Below are 27,077 nucleotides of genomic sequence, written 5' to 3'. Positions count from 1 at the left end.
TGGATGTCTGCGGCTGCTCAGTCAGCCCCTCCCACCATGGGAGGGGCTAACGTCACAGAAGAGCTTGACAATAGATTGTGATCTACTAAAGTATTTACCATTGTTGGTAACATATACCTTTGTATATATAATTGTGTGTTTAAACGTTAACTGTTTTGTGAAAGGAAGCAACCACTGATATGAATTATGATAATTACAGATATGGGAACGTATACGTTTATTTCCTCCCAGTCTTTTTTGAGTTTATGTATATATGAAAATATGTTTATTCAAAAAGAGTGTGTTTATATAATGTACAATGAACAATCAGATCCATTTTAGTAATTGTGAACGTAATTGTAATTGACTGAGGGCAAAAACTATCATTTTAATTGTAATCGAAAAAATACTGGTCACTGTAATCATAATGAGGTTGTAATTGAAGACGTAATTATAAATGTAATTGAGCCCAACCCTAAGCAAACACAGAACAAAGATGAAAACTTGTGTTGTCAGAGATTATTAAAATAATCATTTATAATAATAATCTAACATTGAACACATCACAAACACACACATGAAATAAAGCAAATACTTTTATTTATTATTTAAAACCTTTCAACATTTTCCAAAACCATCTACTGTGATTATTGGGTCAATACTGCCCTCTAGTGTGTGTATGTCTGTGTGTGTGTGTGTGTGTGTGTGTGTGTGTGTGTGTGTGTGTGTGCGTGTATGTCTGTGTGCGTGTGTGTGTGTGTGTGTGTGTGTGTGTGTGTGTGTGTATGTGTGTGTGTGTGTGTGTGTGTGTATCATCTGTTGTATGGATGCATAGATGCAGACTTGATGTTTGTCTTTATGCTGCTTGGGACTTTTCCTGAAGGTGAGAAAAAAATAAAGTTAAAGTATTTTTTACCAAATATTCATAAAAACTTCATCAAACATGATTAAAAGTTTAATGTGAGTCTAAAAAATATCAGTTTGATTAAACACCACAAAGTGTGAATCCTGTTTGCTATTTGGTCAATACTGTTATTGTTACCATGGCAACGTTATCAGCATGTGTGAAGTAGGGCTGGTTTATTATGGCAAAAATCTAACCCAGAATTAATCTAAACCAGGATTAATCTAACCCAGATTATCCCACTCTCCTCAGTTTATTGTGGAAATATTAAATATGAATATTGCTGATGAGATACAAACAGGAAGTTGTGATTCTTCCTTCAAAGTAAAGCAGAAGCTAGCTGCTAAAAATAAAACCAACAACGTAATGGTTTTAAACAGAAAGTGACAGACGTGGGAAAAATGGAACAGGATCATAACTCCGGAAAAAATAATTGTGAACTTTTCATTTTGGAACTTATCAAAAGGTATTAATATGGGTATTAATATCCTGAAGCTATATATTGAATTTAGTTATTGTTTCATAAACAGTTTCTGAGAAAAACTGTTCATTTTAACACAAACGGACAGAGTTCAAACCTATGTCCTCCTTCCACTGTGTGGCTATAATAATAATAATAATAACAACAACAATAATAACAATATGAATAATATAAATAATAATAATAATAACAACAACAATAACAATAATAGTAATAATAACAATAATAACAAAGTGTGGAAGAAACAATCAGCAATATTTATATCACCATATTTTACTACATCATTATCATATTGATCCAAACATTAGCATAGCAACGTAAACTCCCAGTCACTAAGTGTCAGTGAACGCATCATCAGACCTTAATAAACGACATCACTACTCTATGACTTTTATCTTGATTTTAATAAAACATACTGGACACTTTGATAGATATATGTGGTTAGTTTTTATTAAATAATTTAAGAACTTAACAGAATCAGAATCTGTTGCAGAAGAAAAAGTTAAACATTTTTGAAAAATATAATTTTACAGTTTAATAAACATTCCACTTGTTTTCTTTATATTTGTACTTAAATTACAGTTAGTGACATTTACTGGTTCTTCAAGTTTAAAAACAATGAAATAAACTATTTCATTCAATGTTGTACTTATAATTATTGATATATTATTGTATATCGTATTCTTTATTATGAAAATATATTGTATGGTATCATCAGATTCCTGACAGTGTACAGCCCTAATCATAGCCTTATATAGGCACATATATACAGTAAATATATAAAGTCTACACACCTCTGTTTTAATGCAAGGTTTTTGTGATAAAAAAATAACACCAAGATAAATAATTTCACAACTTTTTCCACCTTTAATGTGACCTAGAACCTGTACAATGATCAAACAAAGTGAAACCTTTAAAGGAGGTGAAGTAAAAATAAAAACTGACAGAATGATGTCACTAAAGTGTTCACATCCTCTTATAACTGGGGGCGGGGCTGTGTTCAGATTGAACCAATCACATTCTAACTCATGTTAAATGGAGTCAGCACACATCTGTCACCATGTAAAGTGTCTCTGATTAACCACAAATAAAGTTCTAGAAGCTTTTCCTCATATTTTTGTAGCTACATCTTCCAGAACAATCCATGGTCCTCAGAGAACTTCTAAAGCATCAGAGGATCTCATTGTTCACAGATATCAGTCAGGTGAAGGTACAAAAGACTTTCTAATGAATTAAATATAACATAGAACACAGTGAAGACAGTCATCATCAAGTGGAGAAAATATGACACAACAGTGACTTTACTAAGAACAGGACGTTCGTCCAACATTAATGACTAGACGAGAAGAAAAGAGGTCATGGAGGCTGACAAGTACTGTCTGTAGAACATGTGACAACAATCTTCTGTCTTCTTCATATGTCTAGGCTATGGGGTAGGGTGGCAATACAGAAGCTTTATCTTACCAAGAAAAACATCTAAGCCCAGCTTCATTTTGTAAAAACATTTAAAATCTCCCAAACACATGTGTGAAAATGTGTTATGGTCTGATGGAACCAAGGTGGAACTTTTTGGCCATAATTCCTAAACAACACTGTTCATCACCAAAAGAACACCATACCTACAGTGAAGCATGGTGGTGGCAGCATCATGCTTTGGGGCTGTTTTTCTTCAGCTAGAACTGGGGCCTTAGTCAGGGTGGAGGGAATTATGAACAGTTCTAAATATCAGACAGTGTTGGTACAAAACCTTCAGACTTCTGTTAGAAAGCTGAAGATGAAGAAGAACTTTATCTTTTAACACCACAATGATCCTAAGCACAGCATCAACTAAACTATGGCTTCACCACAATCAGATGGAGGTTCTGGAATGGACCAACCAGAGTCCAGACCTGAATCCTACTGAACATCTGTGTGGTGATCTGAAGAGGGCTGTACACAGGAGATGTCCTCACTATCTGTCACATTTAGATCAGTTTAGTAAAGAAGAGTGGGTAAATATGACCTCATCAAGATGTTCCACACTGATAGACTGATGACCCACAAACACTGAGTGTTGGAATAAAAACCAAAGGTTCTGTAACAAAGTATTAGTTTAATGGTGTGTTTATGTAACCAGGTTATTTTAAGTTTTTATTCTTATTTTAAAGGTTTCACTGTTTTTAATATCATTGTACAGGTTCTAGGTCAAGTTGTGAAATTATTTATCTTTGTGTTATTTTTACATCACAAAAACCTAAAACAGAGGTGTGTAGACTTCATTATATCCACAGTAGATGTAGATATATATATATATATATATATACATATATTAGGGCTGTCAAAATTGCTCAAAAATGACGTTCGAATATTCCCTCTTAACCCCGCCCCCAATATTCGAATATCTTTTTTTTTTTTTTAAATTGACAAAAAAATAAATATATATATCTGGTGGCAATGTTTTTTATTCAAGCTAAAACATTTGACAACCTTAAACGTATTATTTCCCACACCCTCATGCTCTCTGTACATAACCATATGTAGCAGGATTCACAAACATTTTTACAGTTTAGAAGTAAACGCTCCGAGCGAGCTGCAGTAAACATGGAACTTTTCTACCCACTTTATCAGAATCAGAATCAGAATCAGAATCAACTTTATTGGCCAGGGGTGAATGAATACACAAGAGGAATTTCTTTTGGTGACCTGTGCTCTCTCAGGTAGTATAACATTAAATAATAACAATCAACTAGAATAAAGAAAAATAAAGAAAATAAAGAAAAATAAATGAAAAAAGAAGTATAAACATAAATATAAGAGTAGTTAGACTAATATGTGCAAACTAAATAAAAAATAACAAGATAATAATAGTAATAATAATAATAATAATAATAATAATAATGAAATAAAATAAAAATACAATAATAATGATAAGATAATAGTGCAGTAGTGCATTGATGAGTAGTGCAAATAGGTGAACATTTAAATGAAAATATTATGTCCATGAACATTCACAGTGACAGGTTGTTCCAGGGTTGATGTTTAGTTCCAGGTTATTTCACAGTAACAGAAACAGGTCTGACTCTCTATGACTGTTTAGTGTTGATCACAGTGACAGCCTGAGGGAAGAAACTGTTTTTATGGAGGGTAGTTTTGGCGTACAGTGATCTGTAGCATCTGCCGGAGGGGAGGAGTTAAAACAGATTGTGTGCAGGGGGGGAGGAGTCTGCAGTGATGCTACCTGCCCGTTTCCTGACCCTGGACAGGTATAAGTCTTGGATGGAGGGCAGATCAACACCAATGATCTTTTCTACAGTCCTGATTATCCTTTGTAGTCTGTGTCTGTCTAGTTTGGTTGTAGGGGGGAGGGTTTCCTGTAGTTAGTGACCTCACGCAGGCCTGTCCACACTTCTGAAGGGACTTTGTTTGAGAAGCTTTGTTTTAGCTTCTCAGTGTAGCACCTCTTGGCTACTTTGATCTCCTTGGTTAGTGTGTACTTAGTCTGCTTAAACAGGACCCAGTCCCCACTCCTGTAGGCTTCCTCCTTAGCCTGACTCAGCATCCTGAGTTGAGGTGTGAACCAGGGTTTGTTGTTGTTGTATGTGCAGAAAGTCCTGGTCTGCACACACATGTCCTCACAGAAGCAGATGTAAGATGTCACAGTGTCAGTCAGTTCATCTAGGTCTGATGCAGCTTCAAAAACCCTCCAATCAGTGGAGTCAAAGCAGTCCTGTAACTCCTCCCCCTCTGTCCACCTCTTTACAGTCCTTACTACAGGTTTAGCAGATTTAAACTTATGCCTGTAGGTCAGGATGAGGTGAATCAGACAGTGATCAGAGAGCCCCAAAGCTGCACGGGGAACAGAGTGATATGAATCCTTTATTACAGTGTAGCAGTGGTCCAGTGTGTTAGCCCCCCTGGTGGGACATTTTATATGTTGTCTGTATTTAGGGAGTTCATGGGTTAGATTTGCTCTGTTAAAATCCTCTAGAATGATAAGCAAAGAGTCTGGATGTTGTTTCTCCACGTCTGTTATCTGGTCAGCCAGGTGCTGTAACGCCTCTGTTACACTAGCCTGAGGTGGGATGTAAACACCGACCATAACAAACGAGGAGAATAAAACGGTTTACAGTTTATAAAAAAACTCTCCAGATTAGGGCTACACGTCTGTTTCACCACTGTAACATCTGTACACCAACCTTGGTTAATGTAAAAGCATATTCCACCTCCCCTCGTCTTCCCACAGCTCTTTTACGTGGTCCGCTCTGAGGAGCTGAAAGTCTGGTAGATGTAGAGAGCTGTCCAGGATGAGTTCACTGAGCCAGGTTTCAGTAAAACACAGGGCGGTGGATCTGCAAAAGTCTGAGTTTCTAGTGTTTAGGAGCAGCAGTTCATCCATTTTATTTACCAGAGAGCCTGACATTCACCAGGTGAATGGATGGAAGAGCAGTGCGTAATCACCGCTGCCTCAGTTTGACGAGCGAGCCTGCTCGTTTACCCCGTCTGCGTCTGCGGCGTCTCCTGCAAATTCCATAGAGAGCTGCTGCTCCTCTGGTGAGAATCTCCGCATAACTTTCTGGTTCAATGAGAACCGGTGAAAAAAGACCAGCAGAGGACTGTCCTACGTTTATTAGTTCTTCTCTGGTGAAAGAGACCAGAGAAGGGGAGCAATAAACTACAAAAATAAAGAAAAACGCAACAACTACGAGAGAGCGCAGTACCGAGGCAACCATCCGCGGTGCCATCTTAGTGTAAATGAATATCTATTCACTCAAGTACAGTAGCCTACACTTTAGTAATATTTCTATTTAATGTGAAATAAAATATGACAACAAATAACATATCCTGAGGTTCATAAAAAATAAAGTGCTATTAAACTGAAAAAGGCTACTTACATTCTTGGTGCTTGTATAAAAAAGTAAACAAAGCTAACTGCGCTATCACTGGCGTAGGATCAGGCCTCCAGGCTATTTACCAAAAACACAAGACGGTCCACATTTGAAGGGGCCTGTGCTGATCTCTTTATTTACTATATTCCCAGTGGTGGAAAATACGCGTTCAGAGTGCACTGATGATCCGGGGATGGAACGATATTTCTTTGCCATCTGAGCGACGTGAGGGTATCTCACAGAGTTTTCCACCACATGAGAGGATTTTGTTGCCCAGGAATTGGAGATTGTTGTTCATACATCGACATCTCTTTTTGAAGCAGTAGGCTGATGTCCTCCTGGTCTGGGCTGTTCGTGCAATACGTGTCTCTGAAGACACACCCCATAGCAGATAACGCAGTTTTCTCAGCGGGTTGCGTTTGCTGATCACAGGGTTGTTCGCTAGCGGCCTCACTGCCTGTGCCTTTGGCCACATTCACTGGTTTCATCTCCTCCAGAATAACCACCTGCTCCTCTTTCAAATGAACGAGGCAATGAAAGCGTGGATCCAGGTAAGTCGCTTTGTTAAGCAGCATAAATGCACCTTTTTCCTCACAATAACGCTTCTCCAGATCTGTGGCGATCTTTGTCTTCATCTCTGACAATGTCGGTGGTTCTGGTCCGTCTGGCGTTGCTTTTATATTATATTAAAGGCAGCACAGCCGACGCTGTTGGATATTTGTCAGTTGAAAGTGCTTCACTTTAAAGGGTTTAAGCGCCTCTTGCTCCTGCAATAAATAAGTAAATATAATGTGTTGATATTATAGGACAGGTTTGCATTTGTCCAGCTTATTAACATGTACACACTGTAAATTAGGGCCATCATTCTCCCTATTTAAAAATATATCTTAGGACAGCATTTTTCCAGCCTATTACTGTACATTTCATACATTATGCTTAACTTTTCCATTAGGGACCATTCGCTTGTGATCAACTCCATTCTTGACAGTTTTTTCTCAAAGATGACAGCAGACATCACTGCTTGCTGCTGTGATTCACGGCAGATCATTTCATAAGTGCTGTTCCATCACGTCAGACAGTCATTAATCAGCTTCTCATTTTTTAATCCCAAAAGTTGTTGTTTTTGCTGGAGGAGGAAGATTTGTTGAAATGTGAGGCCACCACTTCATCCTACTAACCAGGATTTCAATGGCTCTGACCCCGAGCCCTTTACCCACAGCCAAGTTTATTGTGTGCGCCACACATGGTATATTCACTGTTTGAAGATGTCTCTCCACTGCATTGACGTAATTAGTGGTATTGTCCGTTGTGATGAAATTACAGATGCCCTTTCTCTGCCAAAAAAGTCCAAGATCTCGTGAATGCATTCACCTACATTCACAGTGTGGTTTAGCTAAAGCTCTTTTGTTTTTAGCACATTGTGAAGCATTTCCCAGTCATCATTAATCCAATGGGCCGTTGCTGTAACAGGATGCTGTCGCTAGGGATGTCCACCCGTCCGTGGTAAGAGTTCCTTTATCTTGTCTGAGGTGCTGTTATACACTTCTACGACTCTATTGGTGACTGTTCCACGGCTCAGGATGCGGTACCTCGGTTCCATTTCTTGACAAAACTCCGTGAAGCCTGCTCCATCCACGACACTGATCGGTCTCATGTCCTTACAAATGAACGATGTTAATTTCCGCCTGATGGCTTCTTGTCGTGTCGCAGACAATGCTCTTGTTGTGGGCGGTGCAAAATAAGTGTCAAGACGTGGCTGTTTAGATGTAGTTCCACACATCATGCCAAGCTCCTTTGGATGCTCATTTTCGAGATGTAACGTCATGTTGCTAGTGGTTGAATGGTATGCTAACTGCATCTTACATAGCTTGCATACTACTTTATCTCGCGGCTCCACAAAATGTACCTTCTACCGACCAAAATCCAAAGTACTTCCAGACATGGCTTTTTAGACGTGTTGGGGTTAAAATCACTTTCACTGCTGCGGTTGAGTTGGGCTCTGAACTTTCTGTCACCTTCCATATGCACTGTCGGGACCTGACGTGACTCCTGCGACCTGTCTCTGACTCCTCAAGCAGCGCTAGCACAGCAGACAGCTGCGCCTGCTACCCATTGAACTATATAAAAACCTACCGCGGGCGTATTTTTCCCATAATATATATATATATATATAATGTTTTTAGTAATATTCGAATATTAATTTTCACGTTCGAATTTTAATATTTTTTTACTATTCGAATATATATTCGAATTTAGAATATTCGTTGACAGCCCTAATATATCTATATATATATATCTATAGAGATAGTGCTGTACCATGTGTGTGTTCTTACCTGGCTGTCCCTGCTGCTGAGGGGCCACTGGTCCACCCAGACCCCCCTGCTGGGCTGAAGCCCCGCCCAGAGTCACCTGCTGTAGGGTTGGACAGCTGCCCATCTGGGGCCCCTGTCCTGGATGTCCAGGGGCCCCAGGGCCAGGGGGTCTACACTTAGACAGACCCTTACCAAACGCTACAGCTCCAACCAACGCACTGGTATCAGCGGGGTTAAAGGACGGCTTGTTCTGACGCATCGCTGGGTCACAAACACATGATTATTATGATATTATGATTAATATTATTATTATTAATAAGTGGGAAGACCTACATGAACTCTCTCCATCTCTGTCTTCTCGGGGGCTGTTCAGCTTCTCCAACAGGTTGAAACACAGCTTGTTTAAGGCCTGGATCTGTTTCTGTTGGTCACATCATCATCATCACCACCACCACCACCATCATCATCACCACCACCACCATCATAAAGAACATTTTGAGTTGAATGGGTATGATTTTATAAACGTAGACAGTATATGTTTGTTTATTAAAAGTGTAGGCAATCAAATCCTCTAAGTTGAACTCTGACCTAAGACATTAGTTTCACCAGTCAATGGAGTCAGAAGGTCTGTCTCACACTGTGAAATGCAAACGTACCCCACAGAGGGACCTTCTCCCACTTCCTGTCTGAACAAAGGAACAGGAGAATCCAAGAAGATTTTGTTCCCGTTATTACCTCTGTTATATTACGATCAAAAGGAAACAATCAGTCAATGTTTACATGCTCTGACCGAACCCTAACCCTTCATGTAATTCAATAACCAACAGAATGTTATTTTTAAAATGTTAATCATTTAAAAGGTGCTTGAAATACTAGAAAACATCACAAAGCTTAGTTTAAGGTATTTACAGTTAACCATATGATAAAGAAAAAGCCTAACATGAATTTAGACATTCAGGTTTATAAAGTACTAACTATGCTATTTTTCAGCTGTGTCTGGTATCTAACTGTTTCATAATAGATGATATATTAAGATATGATGTTGAAAAGATGTTTTGAAATATGTTGAATTAATTATTAGGAATTTTTCTATGTTTAGGAACTCCCTCTGTTGTCTATGTCATTCCACTACACGCCCACACTTGAGACACACCCACAAGCTGAAAGCAGAGACATTGACCAATCATCGATATGATCTCAGAATGATCAACCAAGACTCCTCCTCTAAAAGGCGTCTTCAGATTCTTTTTAAAAAAAAACTTTAGTTTTGGACGCAGGCGTTCAAGCTCACACGTGTTCCCTCATGTTTCCAGTCTTTCATTTCATTTTTCTTTTATTTGTAGTTGCATCAGTTAGACTTTTTAAGAACCTTGCTCGCAGTGAACGTGCCTGAAAGCCGACCTTCCAACATCTGAATCGTGGACCAAACCGTGGTCCCTCTTAGTCTGAAACCAGCTGCGATCAACCCAGAAGAGGTTGTGGATCGGCCAATAGAAACCCTGCTATTTAAGGAAACAGAAGTCAACCCAGCGCTGCTATACTGCTACATGGACGTTGTTCCTGCAAACCCAGAACGTCTCCAGGTCCAACCTAGACCACATCTCAAGGTATGGACCAGTGAACAATGGACCAGCAGAACTGACTCAGCACTGTAAACTACAATATTACACTCCAGTTACATATGCTTCTCTCACAATCCACCACATACTGTATATGTTTGTCTTTCCCTCTGTTTTATGAGCTCGCTTTATGATTTTATTCTTTGATTTTACAATAGTTAGTCTAGATTAGTTTATAATAGTGATTCACTTTACTACATGTAATCCTCACTTTTATTAGCTTAGAAATGCATTTCATCATTGTTCTGGTTTCTAATTGAATTATGTAAATAAAAGGTTAAACTGTAATCATTGATTCCTCTGATTTATTAAAACTGTGTATTTTAGGTGTAGATGTACTGTACAAATCCACTTCCCTGATTTAATACTTTGTTTAGTCTAAAGAAAAACAGACATATTTCCTCTTTTTAAGAGGCGGCACCCAGGTATCTGTTATTATAATATTAATAATCATAATTAATGTTCTCATTCATATAACCATTATTAACTACCCTGATCCTCCTACAGTTGAATTGGTATGATTTTATACACATAGGCAGTATATGTTCATGTTTTTCAGAAGCGTTTGACTCTCACTAAATTATTATATATTTATCTTTATAACCAGACTCATGTGTTAAACATTTAGTGAATATATGGAGGAAATATTTATTACAAAATCAAGTAAAACAAATATTGTTTGTACAGACTTTAACTAGAGGTTGATTAATATATATAATATCTAAAGGCTGATGCAGATTTTTTTTATTTAAACATTTAAAGTTCAGAAGAATCTTTAAATGTCTTTCTGAATGATTTATTTGCACAAAAGTGGGACAATGTAAATGAAAAGAGCAATGTGCATAATGTCTATGATGAGTTTATAGAATATTTCTAAAATTATATTATAAAAATTGACCATTAAATCCCTGGATTACAAAGGAGTTTAAAATGTAAAAAGAAGAATTTGTTTTATGATAAACTAGTACAGTGCCCGTCAGAAGTATGTATTCATATAGTGGGAGGAGCTTAAGTAGAGTTATCTATTATGACCCAATGAGTATGTGTTATAAGGTTGTATGTACATAGAGGTGTACATACTGTACTCTGTAGTGTTATAAAGGGTTTATTTATGGTGTAAAATAAAATAGTGTGTGATTTATCTGGTTTAATTCTATGAGACATGAACATTATAAATGTTTTTGTTTTTTAAAAATTTTTTATATTTTTTGTTTGATGTATTTTTCTGTAATGTATGTTTTTGGAGTCATTATGTTTATTTTTGTATCTTTCTGTTGTGTTTTTGTGCATTTTTTGTATAATTGTTGTTTTTTGTTGCCATTTTAGTGATTCTGGAGTCATTTTGTGTATTTTTGTATCTTTTTTGGTGTAGTTTTGTGCATTGTATTTAGTTTTGTGTATTTTCATATTTTTGTTGTTGTTTGCTGTATTTTTCTGTAATGTATGTTTTTTGGAGTAATTTTGTGTGTTTTTGGAGCCTTTTTGTAAATTTTTATGCATTTCTGTCATTTTGTGTACTTTCTGTATAAATATTGTTCAGTTTTTAGTTTTATTTTACTCATTTATTATATTTTTATTATAAATACTGTGTGTGTGTGTGTGTGTGTGTGTGTGTGTGTGTGTGTGTCAGCCATCTCCTCCGTGCGTTATCTATCACACATGCGCGCGCTTCTTGCACATCAACCATCGCAGGTTGTTAAGAGAGACACGGTAACTACGGTAACCAGTTAAGTCAACTATTCATCAGCATACATGTCTATGCTGTACAACCCCTCGACAAACAGAGAAAGTTTGTCCCACCAGTGCCACCACTGGATAGGTTTGTGTAGAGCCCTGATTATAATAAATATGTTGATATAATATTAATAGTGAAAGTAGTAATAGTAATAAAAGTAATGTTGTAATGATATTAATGGTAATAATTGCAATAACAAAATAATAATGCACTGAAAACAATATAAATAATAAACAATATTAAATAATTATAAGGTAATATATAGAATCGCAATAACTTTAATACAATAGTAAAATTATACAATAACAATAACAATCCAGTAACTATAATACAATAAAAACAATAACAACATAAAATAATAAGGTAATAGCAATAATAATAATACAATGAGAACACCAGTAACTATAAGATAAAAGAATAATACAAAAAAAGAATAACATAAGAATAGCAATAACAATTAAAGCCGCGAGCGGCGTCATAGGGTCCGATGAAGCGGCCGGGGGCGGTAACCCACGGTCACGTATACCACTGTTGGGGATTTGGGAATTGGCCTGGAGTTGTAAGCGTTTTCGTATAACGGCGTAGTTATGGCGAAGAATTTTCCTGTGTGATTATAGGCCCCTCCCACTGACCTTGATGGGTAATTTGGTCATCGAGCATTGTTTATTGATGGACAATCATCGTGTGTATCAAATATGAAGCAGTTTGGACTTTGCAATCTAGAGTTATAAGCGTTTTCGTATAACGGCGTAGTTATGGCGAGGGATTTTCTTGTGTCATTATAGGCCCCTCCCACTGGCCATGATGGGTAATTTGGTCATCGAGCATTGTTTATTGATGGACAATCATCGTGTGTATCAAATATGAAGCAGTTTGAACTTTGCATTGAAGCGTTATAAGCATTTTCCTATTATAGCGTGCTGATGGCGAAGGATTCTCCCGTGTCATTATAGGCCCCTCCCACTGATCACAGCCTGTTTTTTCTTCCATAGCAATTTGCTCCCCTCTGTGTAGGTTCATCCTACAGTGTTTTGAAGTCAATACGACATATCGTCTGTCCGCTACAGCTGCTCGTGTAGGACGACCACAGAAGCGGCGCCCTCTGAGAACGCAAGGCATTGTGGGTAAATTGGTTATCGTTTGTTGTTTAGCTCTGGACAGTGATCATGTGTATCAAATATGAAGCAGTTTGAACTTTGCACTCTAGAGTTATAAGCGTTTTCGTATAACGGCGTAGTTATGGCGAGGGATTTTCTTGTGTCATTATAGGCCCCTCCCACTGGCCATGATGGGTAATTTGGTCATCGAGCGTTGTTCATGGATGGACAATCATCGTGTGTATCAAATATGAAGCAGTTTGAATTTAGCATTCTGGAGTTGCAAGCTTTTTCCTATTACAGCGTGCTGATGGCGAAGGATTCTCCTGTGTCATGATAGGCCCCTCCCACTTTTCACAGCCTGCTCTATTTTCCATCGCAATGTGCTTCCATTAAATAAGATTCATCCTATAGTGTTTTGAAGTCAACACGACATGTCGTCTTTCCGCCAGAGCTGCTGGCGTAGGACGGCCCAAGAAGCGGCGCCCTCTGAGAGCGCAAGGCATTGTGGGTGTTTTTGGTTATCGTTTGTTGTTTGGGGCTGTACGGTCATCATGTTGTATCAAAATGAAGCAGTTTGAACTTTGCACTCTAGAGTTATAAGCGTTTTCGTATAACGGCGTAGTTATGGCGAGGGATTTTCCTGTGTAATTATAGGCCCCTCCCACTGGCCATGATGGGTAATTTGGTCATCGAGCGTTGTTTATGGATGGACAATCATCGTGTGTATCAAATATGAAGCAGTTTGAACTTTGCATTGAAGCGTTATAAGCATTTTCCTATTATAGCGTGCTGATGGCGAAGGATTCTCCCGTGTAATTATAGGCCCCTCCCACTGATCACAGCCTGTTTTTTCTTCCATAGCAATTTGCTCCCCTCTGTGTAGGTTCATCCTACAGTGTTTTGAAGTCAACACGACATATCGTCTGTCCGCTACAGCTGCTCGTGTTGGACGACCACAGAAGTGGCGCCCTCTGAGAACGCAAGGCATTATGGGTAAATTGGTTCTCGAGTTTTGTTAATGGCTGTACGGTCATCATGTGTATCAAATATGAAGCAGTTTGAACTTTGCATTCTAGAGTTATAAGCTTTTTCCTAGAACGGCGTCCTGTAAATGCTAACCGTGTACGTGACCTTAAATGACACCGGTCGAAAACACAAGGCATGATGGGAAATGTTTCAAAGCAGTCATGACCAAGCTTGGGCACATGTCCTTTGTGTGAAATTTGAAGCTGATGGAAGTTTGTGTGTCAGAGTTATGGAGATTTGGACATTTCTGCGTGTAAACGAAAATTAGCATTGCATTTTTGTGGCGGCGCCACGACCAAACCGTGACAGATACAAAAATTCTTTCGATAACTTTTCATCTTCAATGGGTCCTATGTGGTGTTGCCAAGTTTTAAGCGAATCGGATGAATCCCCTCAGACTAGATAGTGCAGATGCGTTTCGAGGGCGAAACGCCATTTTTGACCTTTGACCCAAGATGGCTGACTTCCTGTTTGGTTTTGGGCGGGGTCACAATGTAACTTTTTGCTCATTCTGGGGCGAAGACTACATGTGGCGATTTTCGTGCAAATCGGTCAGACCTGGCGGTCGTGTGGTTCCATCGTTTGTTTTGGCGGCTAAAACGCACGCTACGCGTTGCGTTTCTGTCCGTTTTTTTTCACGCCACCTAATTATCAAATTTTTCGCCAGGCCTGAGGTTGCGTGCAAATTTCGGTGAGTTTTCGGACATTTTAGGGGGTCGAATTAGCGATCAAAGGCGGGCGGGGATATAATAATAGGAAATAAAAGCGAAACAATAGGTTCCTCTGTCCCATTCTGGGACAGAGGAACCCTAATATAGGGTAGTAGTAAGATTTAGATAGAGATAATATAATACTGTGTGTCTCTATCTCCTCCGTGCGTTATCTCTCTCACACGTGTGCGTGTCATGCACATAATCCATCAGGTTGTTGAGAATTTAAAAAGAGGAGAGAGAGAGAGAGAGAGAGAGAGCGAGAGAGAGAGGCGAGAGGAGAGAGAGAGAGAGAGCAGACAGAGGCGGCGAGCACTGGGAAGGAGAGACCAGAGCGACTGAGAGAGAGGGCCGATGAGAGAGAGAGAGAGAGAGAGAGAGAGGAGAGAGATCCCGCAAGTACCACAAAAAATAAACGTTTTTTCAACACCAAAGTCACCGATCTCTCTCAACGGCTCTGTGTGTGTTCACCATGTACATCCCGATGTAGTGCACGCACACACATCAGCCGTTGTGTGTGTTGTGTTTGTTTACATTGTAGCTGCTAGCATCTTTCTTAGCACATAGAATAAATAGGAAGAAACACTCACTGTTGCACAGAACAAACAATAATCATAGTGAACCATCCGCTCACAATAACGTTACATTCCTCTGTTTGAAGAATCAGAATGTTTGTGATATAATCGACTAAAGACCGTCAGCACAGGCACCGCCCACCGTCATGGAGACGAAGGAGGAAATGACGTCCGTGACCCGAGAATTAAAGGAAGTTTGGAATCACAGGAATAATATTAAATAACCATGAAATATTAACTTAAATTACTTCTAGAGGGACAAAAACCTTTTTTTTAACCCAAAGAAACTGCGACACGGTGACGTCATGAACCCGGAACCGGAAGTAGCGCGCTCAATACCGAGAGAGTCGTAATTATAAAATGTATGTTTTGACCGTTTTGCTACACCAAGTACCTCCAAAATAACAGATGCACACACTCAGGGTATTTGGAACACGTTGACTAAGTTTCAGGTTGAACTCACATCACGTCGGAGAGATATTTGCCACACACACACACACACACACACACACACACACACACACACACGCTTTTATAGATAAATGTTTTAAACAAAGAACTACAGAGGAGGAAAATAAGTACAAGAAATACAAAAACAAAGTGACTAATATCTTAAGAAAGAATACTACAATAAATTCATAGAAAATAATAAATGTGATGTGAGGGAAATTTAGAAAATACTGAATATGTAATAAACATCTCTTCTGGCCAGTTAAGCTATCCTGAATATTTATGGTGGAAGGTAAAGATCATTATAATATGACAGAGGTGGAAAATACCTTCAATACATCATTGTCAATATTGGCAAATATTCCTGACCCCGTAAATAATAAATATAGTTATAGCTTTTAAAGAAATACATTTTTAAACGACCTTGGCTACAGCTGGCTACAGCTGAACAGCCTGAACAGCCTGAAAAACTGGGCCCAAGACGGAAGGAAATGGTGAAAAAACCGCAGGAGGCCCTTCAGAACCCAATTCGGGTTTGGAAGAGGTCAAGGAGATGATACGCGAGGGTCTACCAAACCTATCTGCCGAGATAAAGTCGTTGGAAAAGACGCTGGAAAATTCACTGGAAAGACTACAAGCGAAACAAAGGTACTGAAAGAAAAGAATGAAGAAATGCTGAAGAGATAAAATTGTTGAACGCGAGGGTTGAACAGCTGGAACAAAGAAGAGGAAAGAGAGAAAGATGTCATCATCACAGGCCTAAGATAAAACCCAGGAGTTACGAAGAAACAAAATCGATTGAACAACAGGTCATTGACTTCCTGAAGTCGAAGGACATTGTCCTGAACCCTGACAACATCAACTCCTGCCATCTCCTGCCAAAGAGAAATGATACCAGAGCTGTAAAATAACCTTCACGAATATAAAATTCAAAGGAGAAATACTCAAGCAAGGAAATAAACTCAAGGGAACAAAGGTGTACATCAATGAAAACCTGACGAAACAAAATGCAAGCATTGCATGGAAAGCACGCCAAATAAAAAAAAGAAGGAAAGATTATGAAGACTTGGTCAAAAAACTGCAGGATTTACATCCTGGAAGAAGAGGACGGAAAACCAGTTCTCATCAAAACGATGGACAATTTGGGAAAATACGAAGGATCCACCTAAACAACAACACTACTGATGGTAATCATGGATATGGACCCAGATCTATATAAACACTGGAAACAAAACTCAGACTGTGATTATTTTACGGAGACCGAATTAAATGTGGAAACCAAGAGTAAAAAAGGTCTGTCATTTATTCATTTCATTGCTAGGTGGTGGGTGATTAAGGATTACATTAAATTTAAATTCAAGTGTTTATTGTCATATGTGCAGTAGAAACACGTTTTTTTTTTTTATACAATGAAATTACTACCTTGCTTATGAACTAAGATATAATAATGTGTTTATACAAGTTAAATCTAACAGTGGGAAAATACAACACTGCCAATAAAACTAACAACAGCAGTTAGAAACACGCTTATGAACTAAGATATATTACATTAAAATACTACTTTGCTTGTGAACTGGGATGTAGTGATGTGTTTATACAAGTTGGATCTGATCCCATCATCAGACAGTGGAAAATACAACACTGCCAATAGAACTAACAACAGCTGGATTACCCCTTGATGTAGAGACAAAACAAGGTGACATTGTGGATGAAAGGGAAAAACCTTCCAAACACCTTCGAAAGAGGAACTATTCTTGAACTGGAGGAATGCTAACAACGTCTGGCAGGGAACAAGGCAACACAAACAAAGATAGAGAGGACAACACTGACTACAGATGGACGTTCAGAAGAAATCAAGAATGTTTGACCAGAGAGACATGTAAACCCATGTAAATCTGCAATGGTAAAACAGGGGACGGGACCCGGATAAGCAAACTGCTTCTCTCGTCTCCTTTTTGGCATGTACAAAAATGTAAAAAAAAAAAAAAAAAAAAAAAAAAAGTGAATGTAACCATGTCGGAAATAAACTGAATAAATAAATAAAAAAATAAATAAATTCAATGTTCCTTTCTACGGTGGAGGAAAGAGAGATCATTCAAATACTTTCAAAATGTAAGAATAAAACTTTAAATGACTGAAACTATTTGATTTTAAAATGTTCTAAAGAACAAACACTGATCATTTTCTCTGTATCCACAATTCTCAGAAATTCTAGAAAAACTTTTTATCACTTAATGAATGCCAGTAAAAAGGGAAACATCAATTACATTCATTGACTGAATATTGGTTCAGTAAATAACAAAATGCATATTATTGGAATATTAATTCCTTCGATAACATTAATCATAATATTGTACTAGGAAATTAGAGCAATATGAGCTCAGAGGAAATAACTGGATAAAAAGTTATTTTACTGAGTGAAAGCACTTTTTATCCAGTTATTTCCTCTGTTGATTCCTTACATTAATGATTTATTTAAGTGTATAAGTGAATATTGAAATTAGTGTTGTTTGCTGATGACACCAATGTGTTTGTTCAGGTAGTGATCTTCAGTTATTAGTGCAGGAAATAAAGAGTTAGAGAAAATGAAATTATGGTTTTATACAAACAAATTATCACAAAATAATAAAAATAATTATGTTTGGTAATGGTCAAAATATTTTGCAAATTGAAATTAAGCTGGATGGAGGGAATATACATATATAAAGTGAACTGGAAATCTGATATTATATATATATAAATCAATAATTAGAACAGAGCTACGTATGCTCTATTGTTCACTAGTCTGGCCTTATTTGACTTATTGTGCAGAAATGTGGGAAACAACTACACAACAGTCATCCATAGGGAGGTTATAGGGAACATACAAATATATATTTTGTCATGTCCAAATGATTAAATATTAAAGATCTGGTGGATTTCCATATAGGGCAACGTGCAATGATTGAGCTCAAAATGTATAAAAGTTATTTAGTCAGAAGGAATATGTTAAACTATACTACGCTTACATCAGCAGCTCAAGGAATGTTCAAATATGAAACTATTTAAGAAAAAAAATTATTTTTCACCGTTATAAAAATGAAGGAAAATTAGGTGGTTTACCTGGAATTTCAATTGTTATGTATAGAGATAAACTGTATGTGCTTGTGTTATTTCATCACAACCTTTTTACAGCAACCGTGATTTTTCTGTGTTTGACTGTCAATGTTTTCTGGATGATTGTCTTATGTTGTACATACTGTACACTTTTACATTGTGTGCCTGAAATAAAACTAAACATCATCATCGGTTAAAGGGACATTATTAGGAATAATTCACTTTCTAAGTCATCTTCAAACAGAACAGTTATGATTAGGAATGTAACGATTAATCGTAAGGCAGTTAAAAATCGATTCATAGGTATCACGGTTGATATCGATTTTTTGAAAATTGAATCGCAGTACTTTTTTTAACCAGCAGAGGGCAAGTGTACAAGTGTAGGCATGGGGCGGAGTCTGCTAATACTTTCTTTTGAATAGTTTATCATCGATTCTTTTGACAATGAAATATAAAAGGAAAATAATACAGAATTTTCAAGTTTTTTCCCAAAAAAAAAAAATTGTCTACAGTCCCATTTTGTAAAATAAATCGTGAGAGAATCGTATCGTGAACCCAGTATCGTGAATCGAATCCTATCGGGAGTTGAGTGAATCGTTACATCCTTAGTTATGATCATCAGAGAGGGCAAAAATACTAGTATTCAAGTACAGATATTTGAATAAAAAATGACTGTTAAAAGTTAAAGTATTAAAGTTTTTCCCTTCAGTAAAAGTGAACATGTTAATAAATGTACTTCAGTAAAAAGTAAAACAAATGTACTTTCAATAATAAGACAAGGTTTTTAAAACAGCAAATTCAACATCTTGTTTTTTTTAAACTTGTAGAAAATAAATTAAATCTGTTACCTTTGAACGCCTGGAGAATTTAGGACTCATTATAAATAACATTTATAAATAAAATGTTTTAAGAAAAACATGTAAATGTTGAAATTAAACCCAGAGCAGCTTTGACTTTTAACATGTTTAAAAACTAAAAGACGTGTTTCACAGAAAAAAGATCAAACAACCGACACTTTTAAAATGTATGGAGTAAAAGTAGATGTTTGTTTAAAAAAGTTAAAAAGTCACTAAAAAAATAAATACTTAAGTTAAACAAAGATACCAGAAAAAACTACTTAAGTACAGTAACATATGTTACATATGCTACATGTCACCTCTGGTTATGACTCATAAGGAGGTAAAGACTCCTCCTCCTGACAAAGCTGGCTCCTCCTACTCTACATCAGAATGTAGCTCCTCCCTCTACAACAGGTGAAACAAACGCGGTTAAGACTGGGCATTAACACTAAAGTTAATCAGTGAAATATATTCTATATTTTATGGATGGTTTGATCTTTGCTGCTCATGAACCAGTCAAAATAAAACAAATAAAATGGGTCCTCAGGAGCCTAATGCACCTTTTATGGAGCCAAACGTGGAATGAGAGGAAAAGTGTGGATATGTGCATCATAAAAGTGTTCATTTGGTCAAACAACACAGGTTCTATTCCTCTGAGTCTGGATATGTGCTCTGGTTTTTGTCTAGTCTGAATTGCGCCTCCTGGAGGTCATCACTCAGAGACCCATGAATGGAACCAGGGGCGTCTTTGGGGCCCCTGTGGCCAGGCAAGAGGCCCCGTCCCTGGTTAGAAGAGTGCTCAGATAAAACCCAACGAGTTGTCAGCAGAAAGGTCTGGATCATTCACAGGTAGAGTCTGAACGAAGCAGGAGGCTCTAATAACAAGTCTATGTTTCCCTTTACTAGGGGTTAAATAGGCCAATACAGACACGCCCACTCACCCATGACACGCCCACTCATGAATATGCATGAAGGCCCCAAAACAGCCAGTGATTAGGAACTCTGGTTTGGAAAAATAATGCTCAAATACTATAAATACTATCTACTGTAGATGGGTTCTTAGAACAAATGGAGATGGGTGAAAAATACCATAATACTGGACCTTTAGCCACGCCCACCTGAGCCACCTCTGGACCAATCCGAGTAGCCTCTGCACTCAGCTGCTTCTCCTGCTCCTCAACCTCTGGGTCAGGTTTGGTTCGGAGGTAGTCAGGAACGATCTCGTGGCTGAACACGGAGACGCGCTGTTCTGTTAGTTTCTGAGAAAAAGAAGAAGAAGTGAGCACTGATACGAAGAGTCTAAATAAACATATTTAGATCAGATTTAATCAAATGCTAGGCTCACCGCTAGCTCGTCGTCTCTATCCGGGGACAGCAGCAGAGGGATGATCACCTGGTTCCGGAACGATGGAGTTTTTCTCGTTCCTCAGCAACTTGTGATGGTGTTCAGCTGTCCAGACAGGAGAGCAAAGTTGTCCAGAACAGAAGGCCTACAAAATAAAAACACTTTGAATTACTTTAATACAAACATCAAAGCTAAACTAATTCTAAAGGACAGTAAAGGTTCTATAAACTCTTCATTCTATCCATCTGTAACATTTGTTGACTTTATATTTTAGATGATAGAAAAAAAAATTACACTATTGCCTAAAACAACATTATTTTAATTTCAACATTTTTATTGATTAGCCTCAGCACAGCTAACCAACAGGCTAACCAACGGGCTAACCAACGGGCTAACCAACAGGCTAACCAACGGGCTAACCAACGGGCTAACCAACGGGCTAACCAACGGGCTAACAAACGGGCTAACAAACAGGCTAACAAACAGGCTAACAAACAGGCTAACAAACAGGCTAACAAACAGGCTTTTCTTCTTTAGTTTTGCAGGTTTTTGTTTAATGTCACAAACATTTATTGTGATATAAATGTGTTTACTGTTTTATGATTTTAATCAGCCATGTTGAGTTGTTTTTGTTCTTATTACATTATTATTTTCATGTTCTATCTAATAATGACAGTAATAATAATAATAATAATAATAATAATAATAATAATAATAATAATAATAATAATAATATGACCTCTGAGATACGCTTTCACAGTTAACATCTGCTGTGTTTATATCATAAACTATATCTATTTGATCACAGATGAATTGCATAAAGTCTGAGTCAGCAAACAGGAGTTGTGTTCATACACACTGGAACATGTTCAGAGATCATAATCACATTATGTTCACAACTATTGATGATGCTCAATAATCAGGGATCAATCAGAAAAAATGATTTATGTACATTAGAATAACAGTACTCCTGTTGTCCTCTTTTTAAATGTTAAAAAATGAAAGTTTTTTCTTCTGCTCCTTATTTCAAATAGGTTAAAAAACTGATCAATAATTATTGATATTAACTGATATGAAACACGTATATCATTATACACCCAGCTGTTTAACTGTTTCCTGTCAGAATAGACTTTAAAGTTGTGCTGCTAGTGTATATTATTATTATAAATGTATGTCAGGTATGAACCAGTGGAGGCCAATAGAGGGCGCTAGGGCCACAATGGTTTGATTAAGACATAAAACTAAAAAATGACAAATGGAGAAAGAGAAATCTAAACCATAAAGACAACATGTATGTACATATATACATATATGTACATACATGTTGCTTTATGTAGTTTTGTTGGTGTTTTATTAAGTACATGTTATACAGATATATATTAGTGTTGGGCAGTATGAACATTTTGATACCATCAAACCTCCCTATTATGACCACGTATACGGTATAACTGTGACTAATTTAAATAATGCTCAGACATAAACTGTAGATTTGTGACCTTGTCACCAGTGGTTCAGAAACACCAAACATCTGGTTTTTATTTTCACATGACTATTTAAATGTAACGTGTATCAGACTATCTCTACTTTATGACACACATGCACATGAACGTGTGTCAGTAAACCCAACCCTATATATATATATGACATATACATATATATACATATACATATATACGTATATATATATATATATGTATATACTATATATATATATGTATATATACATATATACACATATAGACGATATATACACATATATACGTATATACACATATACATATACACATACACATATACATATACACATATATACATATCACATATATACATATACTATATACATATACATATATACATATATATGTACATATATATGTATATGTATATATAAATATGTATGCTTGCTTTTTGCAGGGTCTTAAATTTGATGATTTCAAATCTGTGAAGTCTTGAATTATGTTTGTTCATTTTAATTATTTTAATTCAAATTAATCACTTGTTTAACTAAAAAAAAAAAAACAATGTGAAAAAACTAAATTTTAATAAAAACTAATTAAACTAAAGCATAGCGCACACACACACGCACGCACGCACGCACACACGCGCGCACACACACACACACACACACACACACACACACACACTTGCTTATGGTTGGTTATTATTTTGGAGAAGCAATAGCCGTGGCCTTTATTAAAGGCTCAGTATTTGTTATTAATGTAATTGAACTATAATTATTGAGAATGTAATTGTAATTGACTTTCAGGAGATGAATAATAATAGTAATTTTAATTGTAATTGGGGAAAATGATGGTCAGCATAATCGTAACTGGGTTGTAATTGAACATGAATATCCTAACACGTAATTGTAATTGAAAAATGTAATTGAGCCCAACAGTGTCGTTGTTCTCTGATCATCATCTGTGATTCACATGAATCAGAATTATTGATTTATATCAGATGAAGCAGGTGTGTGTGTGTGGATGGTTACACACACACATATAAAGTGTATAATGACATTATGATCATTTATAATGATATATAATGATAATATGATAATATGATGATATATAATGAGATATAACATGTTAAACTCACCATGTCAGCCGTTCACACTCGTTTTCCAGTTTGTAGATAAAACTGTGCAGCGCGTTTTTAACGTGAGCGACCCGAGAAATGAGCGACTCCGCCGAGGCTTCTAACTGCTTCTCCTCCCGCTGCTGTCAACATACAATATATATTATATATTATATATTATATAACGCCTTACAGTCATAAAAACATTCACAAACATTTCATTCTTTACCTGCATTATTCAACCACGAGCTTCACTTCCGCTTCTTTTTCTTCTTCTTTGCTTTTTTTGCAAATGAAAAACAACCATTGGTTCGTTACCGCCCCCCGCTGGACCGGAAGTTAAAAACTATGACTTTATATGTGTATATATATATATATATATATATACACATATATATATATATATATATAGATACCAATGAGGACATTCTTACAGGAATAGAACATTTTTATTTTACAATTACAACCACTGATTCTCTAAGTAATATTTGCACTGTAAACATTAAAATGTGATGTAATTATCTATATCTTGTTAAATGGTTGTGAATTGAGATTTTTTCTGTATTGTTATGAAATAATAACCAGTTTAAGGAAAGTTAATTTTTAAAATGCTGCTACTTTTTCAGCTACAGTATTTCTTGTAAAAGCTGCTCCAAAATCAGGCGTTTTAGGTCTTCAATGATCACAGAAATGTGATGTGAAATCCTAGAGGGACTGACACTACTGTATAATCATAATTTAGTTTTTGATATTATTTCTAGATTATACAAGTGAAGGTAATGTATCACATTATGAATGATTGCATTTGTTTTTTCATCCATCAGGTCCAACATATCTGCTCTTCAGTTGACTCACATTTAGGATTTATCTGGATAGATATAAGTCCAGTTTTATCCATAAACACTGTACAACTACAGACTAGAGCTGGATTTACTAGTTTTAGCAACATTTCAAATGATGAGCTTGGAGTTATTACTGACCCTGGTTCAGGAGAGACATATGTTACTGGTCGTCTGAGAACAAGGGAGATTAGAGTTCAGCGATGGAGAGTGTGAGCACGTTTGAGAATAGTTGATCAGGTGGGAGGAGCCTTAAGAGGACAAAGGTCCATTCAACAGAGGATCTATGATGTCACTGTCCCAAATCAAGTCTGGTATGTTTAAAACGTTGATACAATCGTTTCTCCATAGATTACACGTTAAATGTGACATAACAACCCATGTATAGATTTTGTATATTGCTGTTTATATATATATATATATATTATTTTATTTTTTTAAACATGAAAATTTGACGTTAAGTTGAATAATAAAATATGATTGATTATAATTGCTTTAAACATTTAGCAATTCTTCTGTTAATACTGACCTATAGCTGTTATCACCACATGGCTTCACATGAATAAATAGGACAAGATTAATAATATAAATACATTTTACTCACATCTTTTGCTTTAATATATTTCTTCTTTTTTTCACAGGCATATTAACACTAACCACACACTGAATCCATGGGGATTTGTAATGTATCGATGTCTATCAACCTGAGATGCTGCACCAACGACCTTTCAGCTGTTGCTATTGTGTGAGTGATGGAGAATATTGATGTTCCAAGGTTTATGATTGAGAATCAAATAGAGGAAGTTTTATTGTTGGATGTAGTGTTCATAACCAAAGGGAAGTAAACCAGGTGCTTTTCCTCTTTATGGAAAATGTGGCCATTTTAGAAAGTACTGACCCAGTTCACATAAGGGCACTTCATCATGTGTACTTACCAACAATAATAATAATAATAATTAATATATCTGTGGGCCAATGGAACCACCACAGCTTAAGAACAATGGAAAGTCATTCATGGACAGCAGATGATGCTTCCAGAAGATCAGAGACGACTTAATCATGTGCATCTACCACAACAACCACCTTATGATCCTCACCACGATGACGCAGACTGAGGTCACATGACTCACTGGCAACATGTGACCTGCTTCAAATGAGTGATTAGTCTGTTCTTTATCGTCTTGAGACTATCTCTCCAGCCAGATACATATTTCATATGTATGGGGAATGACCCCCCTGCTCATCAGGGTACATGGATAATTCTTTAAGACACTCCGGCTTGCCCGGCCACGCCCCACAGGTTACCTATAAAACACCTGTGCAGGCGTGGGTTCAGTGATTGTTTGATCTCCACTCAGTCAGAGTGCAGTGTGTCAATCCGTTGTAGAAACTTCTGTGTGTAGGTTACAGCATATATCCGCTTACCTGTTGTGGTTTGGGCGTCTGTCTGCGGGCAGCCTCCCTGGATTGCTGTTTCCTTATCTGTTAGTGGTGATTTTTGTGGCTGTGATCCCCGATACCGGCGTATTGCTGTGGTGCAGCTGACGCGCTTGGTGGGGCCCCGTGTTGAGCGCAGACTCTCGAGTCGGCTAACAGTGGGTCGAAGCTCCAGCCCAGTTAAATCGGCATCTCCCAAGGTTCTTACCGGCGTATTGCTGTGGTGCAGTTGACGCGCCCGGTTGAACTGCAACCGGGCGTGTCGATGGTGGTGTCCAGAAAACGAGGTGGGCTTCATTGATAATTGGAGATCCTTCTGGGGAAAACCGAACCTGATAGGAAGAGATGGAATCCATCCTACTTTGGAGGGAGCATCTCTACTATCAGAAAACATGGCACAGTCACTGTTATGACATCTCATGAATGAGACCATGTTACAGAGGGGGAGTCCTCCACGCCCCTCTGCGCTTGCCTTAGGACAGTTTCCCTCCCATTGCTATTATGATAGCTGTGTTCATCGCCATGACAACTGTTGTGATGGTGATGAATATTATTTTATGGAGACGGTGTCAGTCCCCCGACCCATATTTCACAATGATTTTAACATAAAATCAAATAAAAGAGCTATCAATTATAAAAATCTGAAAAAAATTAAAATCTCAAATCTAGAAACACCAAAACATAAAACCATTAGATGTGCTCTATTAAATATTAGATCACTGAGATCCAAATCTCTACTAGTAAATGACCTTATCTCAGAAAATAACTTTGATTTATTCTGTTTAACTGAAACATGGCTGTATCAAGATGAATATGTTAGTTTAAATGAAGCCACTCCTCCCAGTCATTTAAATACTCATATGCCACGAGACATAGGCCGTGGAGGTGGTGTAGCAGCTATTTATCATTCCTCTCTCCTAATCTATCCTAAACCAAAGGCCAATTACACTTCCTTTGAAAGCCTGGTTCTAAATTTATCTCATACTGAATCAAAAACCTGCCAGCCAGTCTTATTTGTGATAATTTACCGTCCTCCAGGCCCTTATTCTGAATTTCTATCAGAATTCTCTGAGTTTATATCAAACTTAGTCCTCAGTTCTGATAAAATACTGATAGTAGGAGATTTTAATATCCATGTGGACAAAGATAGTGATAGCCTGAGCTCAGCCTTTATGACCCTAATAGACT

At 37.2% G+C, this 27,077-nt stretch overlaps 1 protein-coding gene across 1 annotated transcript; it reads right to left on the bottom strand.

Moving 5' to 3' along the window:
* Positions 1–671: 671 nt before the first annotated feature.
* On the bottom strand, positions 672–23,894 carry LOC114462528 (mediator of RNA polymerase II transcription subunit 8-like). The gene is given in 7 exon segments (XM_028445432.1): positions 672–856; positions 8,563–8,802; positions 8,875–8,962; positions 20,810–20,950; positions 21,037–21,181; positions 23,635–23,756; positions 23,843–23,894. Coding segments are annotated over 7 exon segments (807 nt in total). The 5' UTR covers positions 23,849–23,894; the 3' UTR covers positions 672–791.
* Positions 23,895–27,077: the final 3,183 nt, after the last annotated feature.

This window comes from Gouania willdenowi, chromosome 4 (assembly GCF_900634775.1).
Source record: "Gouania willdenowi chromosome 4, fGouWil2.1, whole genome shotgun sequence".
NCBI classification, from domain to species: Eukaryota; Metazoa; Chordata; class Actinopteri; order Blenniiformes; family Gobiesocidae; genus Gouania; species Gouania willdenowi.
The sequence above is the reverse complement of the archived record's forward strand: the minus strand, read 5'-3'. Positions and strand labels throughout refer to the sequence as shown.